Raw genomic sequence first — 8,939 nt, 5'->3', positions numbered from 1 at the left:
GAGAAGAAGAAGAAGAAGAGGAAGGGAGAGAAAGAAGGAGAAGAAGAGGGAGAGAGAAGGAGAAGAAGAAGAAGAAGAAGAGGAAGGGAGAGAAAGAAGGAGAGAAGAGAGGGAGAGGGAGAGAAGAGAGAGAAGGAGAAGAAGAGAAGAAGAAGAAGGAGAAGAAGGAGAAGAAGAGGGAGAGAGAGAAGGAGAAGAAGGAGGAGGAGAATAAGAAGAAGAAGAAGAAGAAGAAGAAGAAGAAGAAGAGAGAGAGAGAGGAGGAGAAGAAGAAGAAGGTGAGAAAGAAGAGAACTCAAAAATGGTGTCCTCTAACCCTCCCGCTATTTTTATTGCTTATTGTTGATGGTTTTCTTCCATACTTAAAGTGCATGATTATGAAAAGTCAAGTGCAGGAGTTGCATGAAATATTGACTAGCCTAATACATGAAATATTGTTGCACGAAATATTGCGAATACGAGATGATTGCATGGGAGTCAAGTGGACAAATAGAATGGATTCTGCATGGATTGACGCACACTACAGCAAAAAGGCTCCATAGACGTGCTTGTAGATGCAAGATTTAAATTGTGTTTAAAAATGTCGATGCGTTTATTACCGTGTCTACTAGCACGTCTAAAATTTCACGTATACAAGCGCGCTTATAGTGAAAACTACACGTGCATAGAGACGCGCATATACACCCGAATATAGATGCTCCTATAGATGCACTTATAGATGCGCATATACACGTGCATATACATGCGCACATAGATGCGATTTCACTTGCAAATTAGACGCAAATATAGATGCGGAAAACAATGTATGAAAAAAAAACCTCAAAGGAGATGTGGTTGTTTAATGCGAGCGCGTCTACAGGCGTGTCTACTCCGTGGATCAGACGCGCTCTTACACACGCCAGGTCCACAAAACTCAAAAAAACCTAGGAGGTTTTATGGATCTTCAACACTTGCACGTCTACGAGAGCGTCTACTTTGTATATCAGACGTGCTTGTAGATGCGAATTAGCAGTGAAGCACAAAATAAAACTAGGAAAAGCAAGCAACAACTAACATACCCAAAGCTAAGAAGGAACCAAAATACAACTCAGAGTAAACACAAAGAGAGAGAGAGAGAGAGAGAGAGAGAGAGAGAGAGAGAGAGAGAGAGAGAGGGAGAGAGAAAGAGAAGAGAATGACTCACCTTGAATATTTGTTGTGATGGGCAGCAGCACAACTACAAACTCCTTCTCCTCCATCTCCTTGCTCTTTGGTTGTTCTCCTCATCGCAACAAACATACCAAAAGCTAAGAAGGTAGCAAAATACAACTCAAAGCAAAGATAGAGAGAGAAAGAGAGAGAGAGGGAGGGAGCGAGGGAGCGAGGGAGAGGGAGAGAGAGAGAGAGAGAGAGAGAGAGAGAGAGAGAGAGAGAGAGAGAGAGAGAAGAAGAAGGACTCACCTTGAATCAGTGTTGTGATGGGCGGCGACAGGGCTACAAACTCCTTCTCCTCCCTCTCCTTTCTCTTTGCCTCTTGCTTCCTCCTCTCTTTACCCTTTCTTCTTTGCCTCTTCCTTTCTTCTCTCTTTGTGTCGTGCGCCTGTCAAAAAACCCAAAATAAATGCAAGATGGGACTACTGTGAAAAGGATGACACACTAGCAATATTTTTCAAAATTTTTTAAAATTTTAGTGTGCGTCTGTGCGCACGTCTATAAGTGCGTCTATAAGCACGTGTATATAGAGCACGAATTGCGTCTATATATACGTGCTTATATACGCACAGTTAAACGCACTTATAGATGCGCATATACATCCGCACATAGATGTGATTTCACCTGCAAATTAGACGCAAATATAGATGCGCAAAACAGTGTATTTTTCAAAAAAATTTAAAATTTTAGTGCACGTTTGTATTTGCATCTATATTTTTAATTTTTTTTAAAAATGTTAATGCGCGTCTATAAGCGCGTGTATATAGAGCACGAATTGCGTCTATATACATGCGCTTATAGACGCACTTATATATGCACAGTTAAATGCGCCCGACTATGCGCATGTACCAAGTGTGTCTATAACTGCTGCTTGTTGTAGTGGCACATGAAATGATACGAGTTTCATAAATTTTTACATAAAATGATAGACCTTCACGTAGAGCAATGCTTAAATTAACCAATAAAAATCACGATTTGCATCCATGATTAAACTAAACACATGAAATGATAGTTTCTATTCACAGGATGCATTTGCATTAATGCAGGGAAACTTAGGCCATACAAGTACCTGCACATTAGGGTTAATTACTCATTGACTAAATGTGAAAAGAGTTAAAGATCGCGGATTGTATTAATTCATTAAGAATCCCAAGTGTGAGTAAGATGAGTCTGATCGGAAAATTCTGTGTAGTACCGCACTAAGAGAGATGGAAGGGACGTATGCATCTAGACTGCATCCTGAAAGACTAGATGAAAAGTCTTGCGTTGCCAAGTGTGTTAACTGAACTTGGTTAGAGGGAGATGATGTGAAGAACTAAAAGAATAAAACACCCTTGGTTGGGTTGCGAATAAGGCTTGTCCGTTGCCTTGGTTGACCGGTTAATGCTTTGAGTTAGGGTTAAGATACCATAAGGTAAAACCCAAGGGAAAGAGCAAGTCAAAATAAGTTAACCTACCAAGAATATTTGCTTACATGATCTTGTTTGAGATTATTGGGATCTCACCAAGTCGCGAACAATCCACGATTGAATGCTGGGAGCATTCAGGAAAAAGGAACCACACCTTAGCAATTGGTCGTACAAACGACCTTTGAGATGATCATGATTGTACACTTAGGTACATTGTTTGAACTTCTTTGCTCAAGGAACTAATTCAATGCAAAACACTTAATGCTTCAGGTTAAAAGCTTGGAGGGAGAGGCATGATCAGTTACCTCCGAGGGGGTTGTTAGCCACGCCGGGTATATGGACCTAACCTGCCGCGAGAGGTCTCTCCGTGGGTGCTGCTTGAAGTGGGAGGATGCTTGGGTGCCAGGGGAGGCTCTGGCCGTAAATTCCTTGCCTCCGGATCCCGCACAAGAGGCCGACGTGACTCGAGATGGGATCTCGAGGCCCGTGTACTAGTCTACGGGCGGAACTTGGAGCAGCAATCCTGTAGATTGTTGGGATAGCCTTCGGGCATGATACTTGATGTATTCCGGGATACGGAATGATTATTTTTGCGGAGGCAGAAAGGGACACTTAATTCTCCTGTATGGGCGGGAGACAAACATTAATTTGAAGATAAGTTAAGGAAGTGTTTGATCTTGTTATCTTGTCTTCGTGTTTGTGCCCTAAGTTATGTAAAGGAACCTGTGATTAACGGGTTAATTAAGAAAGCTGCTTTTATGTGTCAAACATAATGTGGTAGGTAATTAGATAACTAAAACAACCCCCGAGGGAAGCGTGGTGGATGTGACCAATGGGTCTATCCTACGGAAGGGTGGTCTCAGTTAGTCGAGAGCTTTCCTCAAAGGAAGTGTTAACGAGGAATGTTAGGAAAAGTCGGAAGATGATCTTAGACAATGTTGGTTAGAACCCTGATTCATACCGTTTTAGGGGGCTGGAATGGGACTATGCCCTACGGGCAGAGAGGTCGAGCGATGCATCCCTCTCGTTTCCCATTCTCTTTGAACCAAGTGCGGTATGAGTTTACTTTGGTCCAATTGTATCTGCGCAAAGGGGAGCAGTTGTGCAGACCGACGCTAGAAGGCTGTTAGGAAGACCCGATTACAAGAAACAAAGACTTCAGGTCGATCCTAGTGGGAACGGCCGGATAAGTTTCGTTGCGGGGCAGACTCGAGAGACCCTAGTTGGCAAACCCCGTGTCATTCCTTGGGAGTGTCGGGCGGCGTTTGCTAGATATATCTCTCGATGGACTGCTAAAATGTGTCCCGCAATTTGAGGAGCAGGCACGTTACAATTGTTGACTTGGGTGGCGGTCCCCTAGTAGTTGGCACATGTTGGTTAACCCCTCTCATGCATGTGTTGATTATTTGACTCATGTGTAAGATTTTCCACCACTCATGCACACTCCTATAAAAACACATGAACACATCTAGTCAAGAGCAATCGAGCATGTCTAGGCTCATGAGGGCACATCTAATCAAGAGCAATTAGGTCAATAGAGGTAAGAGGACTCAGGCACATCTAATTAAGAGAACTTGGGCACATCAAGTTTGGTGCACTCGGGCTAAGAATATTCATGCACATCAAGTCAAAGACACTCGTGCACACTTAGGCACTAGGGCATGCTTGTGCACTAGCTAGGCACTTGTTCACGTAGAAAGGACCACTTCTGCCACATAAAACTAAGTGCACATAGTACATATGGTGTTCTCACTTCTCAAGTCAACTTTCTCCCTCTCTAGAGGTTTTAATGGCATGGGTCCACTCATCTCTCTCTCTTTTCTAAATGGATGTCTCTCTCCTCCAATAGAGGAGAGGTGGAGGAGCGTTCTAAGTGTGCACTCGCGTGTGTCCGAGCCCTTAGTTTCCTTGAATATGTATCTATACACTTGATTTGTTTCCATCATCCCATCAAAATGCAGGGTTTTAGACATCCTTCTATACGTAAACGGAGCACATGCTGGCAGCTATTCGTTTTAGAAAGAGGACACAGACCCATTATGCTGCCACCTTCCATTGATGTTGCTATTCTGGTAAGCCCACCAGCTGCACTGCAAAGAGTTTCCTCCTGCACACTTTTCCTATTCTGGTGAGAGCAGAAATCCCAGCTGCACTGCAACAATTTTTCTTTACTGCAGTAATTTCACACTGCCGCTCTGAAGCACTGCACGTCTGTTTTCCCCCCCCCTTCTTCCCTTGATCATGGCCGCGATCGCTTACTGTCTGCGGCCCTCACTCGCTTGGTTTGCATTCCTTTGCATCTCAACTCTCGCAGGTGGTGGTCTTGCGGTGGCGAGGTGGGTTTCCCAGGGTTTGTTTCCCCTCTCTGATGGTCCAGGCATTGCGCTAGATGCGGATGGAGATCATGGAAGTCCAGGATTCGCTACCAGATGGGCCATCTTGATCGCAGGCTCGTCAGGCTATGGCAACTATCGCCATCAGGTATTATTGACTGGAATGTGAATCCAATCTGTAAGATTACGAATGTTTTGGAGCAGCTATTTCAATTCAATTGCGGGCAAGATCACAGGTACGAAGGCGCACACTGTTTTAATGGAGTCCAAAATCAGAATGGATAACTTGTGCTAGGGGATTAGGTGGCACAGTTCCGTAATCTAAATTATCAATGTGATGATAAAACCCAACATAATGACATAGAATGTGAATCCAAGCTATAATGAATGTTTTGGAGTGTAATGCAGACACAATATTGCAGGTACTAAGATGCAGATTGTGTATAAATAGTTATCAAAATCATACGTGCATATGAAGTCGATGGATAATTTGTGCTTAACTGATGAAGGTGGTTAGGCCATGTGGTTGGTATCTGAATTATGAAAGTGAGGAAACAAAAATTACATCCACAACTGTCTGTTTAGATGAGCTTCTTATAATTTGCATTTGGATAAATAATAGAAAACATGTGGACGTTGCTCTAGATGAGCTTCTTATATGCATTTGGGGGAAGAATCTAAAAAATCTGTGGTTTTGTACATAGGTTGGACTTCCACTATGCACCTTATTGATGTCATTTGTCACTATGGATTCTTGTAGACTATTCACTTTGCCTACAAAATAGGCACCAGCTGATTGTAGTAACTTCGATGTCAGGCAGATGTTTGTCATGCCTATCATGTATTGAAACGAGGCGGGCTTAAGGATGAAAACATTGTTGTCTTCATGTTCGATGACATTGCCGACAATCCTCTTAATCCTCATCCTGGGGTTATTATCAACAATCCTGGTGGAAAGGATGTTTATGCTGGTATCCCAAAAGTTAGTACCTTATCCAAAGCACAGAAGGTTTCCTTTTTAACTTAGCATGTGCTATATAGTTCTGTCATTCTAATTGAGCTTCAAGCTTTTTGTTTCTGCTGTTTGATGGTTATTTCACTGTAACACAACATTACAATGCTATATCGTTTGACAGGATTACACAGGAAATAATGTGACAGTGGACAATTTTCTCGCAGCTTTCCTTGGGAATAAGAGTGGTGTGTTAGGTGGTAGTGGCAAGGTCATCGACAGCGGACCTGATGATCACATTTTCATGTTTTATTCTGATCATGGTGGTCCAGGGGTTATAGGTTGGTGCACAGATTCCATCTGATTTAGACAAAATATGGTTAATACACTTGCCAAATGTCAAGTTAGGGATGGCACCGTCTGTAGATTCAGCTAGCTAGGAGAAGTATGTTATTCTTTATATCAACGGGTAGCAATGGGTTAGTGATCCACGGTATGACTTAACTTCTAGGTTCTGCTGGCCTCCATTATGGTTTTTCTTGCCTTAAAAACAGAAGGAAGGCTTTCTGGAGACAACCTAATTTTTTTAACTTATGTAGTGATCTCATAGTGATGATGTTTTAGTGATTAAGTGGTTTGGTTCTGTTAGGAATGCCAACCACACCCAACCTATTCGCTGTGGACCTGATTGAAGCATTCAAGAAAAAGCATGCAGCTAGAGGCTTCAAGGAGATGGTAGCATTTCCATATCCCTTTTTAAAGTCTATTTAATAGGGATCAGATGATGCTAATCCTTATTGGATTCTTTTTCTGAATGCAGGTAGTTTACCTTGAAGCTTGTGAGAGTGGAAGCATGTTTGAGGGCCTTCTTCCTGATGATCTAGGTATTTATGCAACGACTGCTTCAAATGCCATAGAAAGCAGCTGGGGTACCTATTGTCCAGGCATGGTTCCTCCTCCTCCCCCCGAGTATCTTACATGCCTTGGTGATCTATATAGTGTATCATGGATGGAAGACAGGTTAGTCTCCCTTTTACTACAGCAATCAGAAGATGGTATATGCATACATTTTCTCCCATAAAAAAGACTATGATCATCAGCTGAGGTATCACATTTGCCTATGATACTGCCATTATCTTCTTTAAACTTGTTAACTTAAGTCTTTTAGCTTTTCAGTGAGATGCACAATCTGAAAGAGGAGACACTCAAGGATCAATATGAAACAGTGAGCAACTATCCTACCTTCTATATGATACTTTTTTCCTTGTTTGTAAGCATGCAGCAGCTGATTGAGATTAATTTTTCCCAGGTGAAAATAAGAACTTCAAATTACAACACCTATACAGCCGGATCACATGTGATGCAGTATGGCACTCTGAATATCTCAAATGATAGGGTTTATGCTTTCATTGGTAGCGATCCTATTAATGAGAACTCATCAGCCACCACCGACATTCTATCGCTGCCATCCAGTATATCTGCTGCCCATGGGGGCTCTGTAGGAAAGCCTGTATGGATGCAGAGGGACAGTGTTCTTCTTTATTTGTGGCACAAGGTATCAGTGTGGTTTTCTTTTTTGCACTGCTAATTGTTTGTTATCATTGCTGCTTTGGCAGCCAAACATATACAGGAAATATGAAGATGTTTATGGAAGTAATATAGTTTGGCCATCTTGTTTTCTTTGAAGATTTGTTTGCTTGATGTTTTCTCATAATATCTATTGATAAATGCGTAACCCTTTCTGCAGTATAAAAGAGCCCCAAAAGGGACACAAACTGAACTTGAAGCAAGATGGGAACTGTTGGAGTTGCTGGCACATAGGCGAGAACTGAAGCGACGAATTCAACACATTGGAATCCTACTGTTTGGAGAAGTGAAAGGGGTTCAGATTTTGGAGAAAAGGAGGCCGCCACATCATCCAGTAGTAGATGACTGGGACTGCTTAAAAGCTGTGGTAAGGTTTCAGAAACTCTTAAAATGACAAGTAATCTGTGGCAGATAGCTCGAGTTTATGTGTGCCTGCCTTGATCTGTGAAATAGATAATGGAAAATTTGGAAGCAATAGAACCTATAGCTTGCAACCTAGGTGTTCTTTGTTTTTCTTTTTGTATAATGATCTGTATGCCCTTAAGTTTTTAGTGTATGCATTGAACCTTCTGATACTTGACAGGTCCTGGCATTTGAAGTCCACTGTGGCTTGCTGAAAGGTTATAACATGAAACATATTCGAGCGCTAGCTAATATTTGTAATGAAGGCATCAATGCTCAAGAGGTGTCGAGGGCTTCAATTCAGGCATGCTCTCACAGCAGCCAAAGCTATTCCAGTATATAGTGGTGTTCCAAATGGATATTGGAGTCCCCAACATTTGTCACAAGGGATTGGCATTAATGGGATTTGCACCTTTTGATTTGGCACTATTTTGATCATTGTACCATGTAAAAAGTGTTTACAAATAGTCATGGAGAGCTGTATATAATAGCAAATTGGTAAGGTTTCAAAACAGGTGCATCTTTCATATGCAAAAGGAGTAAGATTTCTGCTTTAATGTTTGTCTCCTTGTGTATTTAGCATACAGCTATGTTTGTAATGTGCACCCATGTTTATGTAAAGCAAACATTTAAATTGTATTATTTACTGCATGGCTGTGATACATGGGAGACTAGGCAATTGTGGGGATGCTTGTTTATGTTCCTGGGAAGTATATAAATTCCTTCACTGTTCTCTGCAGGATGATGCATGTTGGGAGACTATATGGGACATTCATAGTAATTACAACTGCAGGTAGCTCTGTTTTTTGGCTGACTAACTAATGCTTCCAAAATACCAGGCTTAAAATTAGGTAATAACATTAGAACTCTCCACTGAAGAATAATGCATCAGCTTCGCATGTGATATGTCAACACCAAAACCGCATGCCTGCTCTATTAATAATAGTGCAAACATCTTGTTTCCTGTTAATGCATTCAAGAAACCCTACTTGGATTGTTAAATTTGGAGCTACAAGCAATAAATACGAGTCTATGGGACTAACTTCTCAATGGATTGTGATTCTT

The 8,939-nt window shown here is 41.7% G+C and overlaps 1 protein-coding gene across 5 annotated transcripts; it reads left to right on the top strand.

Annotated features, from left to right (window-relative positions):
* The first annotated feature begins 4,537 nt into the window (after positions 1-4,537).
* On the top strand, positions 4,538-8,401 carry LOC148030157 (vacuolar-processing enzyme-like). Of its 5 annotated transcripts, none has more exons than XM_087687208.1 (10): positions 4,538-4,672; positions 4,915-5,081; positions 5,755-5,915; positions 6,070-6,226; positions 6,535-6,620; positions 6,706-6,905; positions 7,062-7,110; positions 7,195-7,440; positions 7,633-7,839; positions 8,056-8,401. In XM_087687208.1, exons 2-10 carry the CDS (start codon positions 5,030-5,032, stop codon positions 8,215-8,217), a joined length of 1,320 nt encoding a protein of 439 aa, XP_087543334.1. In that variant the 5' UTR covers positions 4,538-4,672; positions 4,915-5,029; the 3' UTR covers positions 8,218-8,401. The 5 variants fall into 5 exon arrangements, with proteins under 5 accessions (XP_087543334.1, XP_087543335.1, XP_087543333.1 ...); XM_087687209.1 differs by having other exon boundaries at positions 4,538-4,728; XM_087687207.1 differs by lacking the exon at positions 4,538-4,672 and having other exon boundaries at positions 4,765-5,081; positions 5,751-5,915.
* Positions 8,402-8,939: the final 538 nt, after the last annotated feature.

Source organism: Lygodium microphyllum, chromosome 10, assembly GCF_053477565.2.
Source record: "Lygodium microphyllum isolate KBCC chromosome 10, Lygodium_microphyllum_v1.1.10, whole genome shotgun sequence".
NCBI lineage: Eukaryota > Viridiplantae > Streptophyta > Polypodiopsida > Schizaeales > Lygodiaceae > Lygodium > Lygodium microphyllum.
This window is presented reverse-complemented; position numbering and strand designations above follow the sequence as displayed.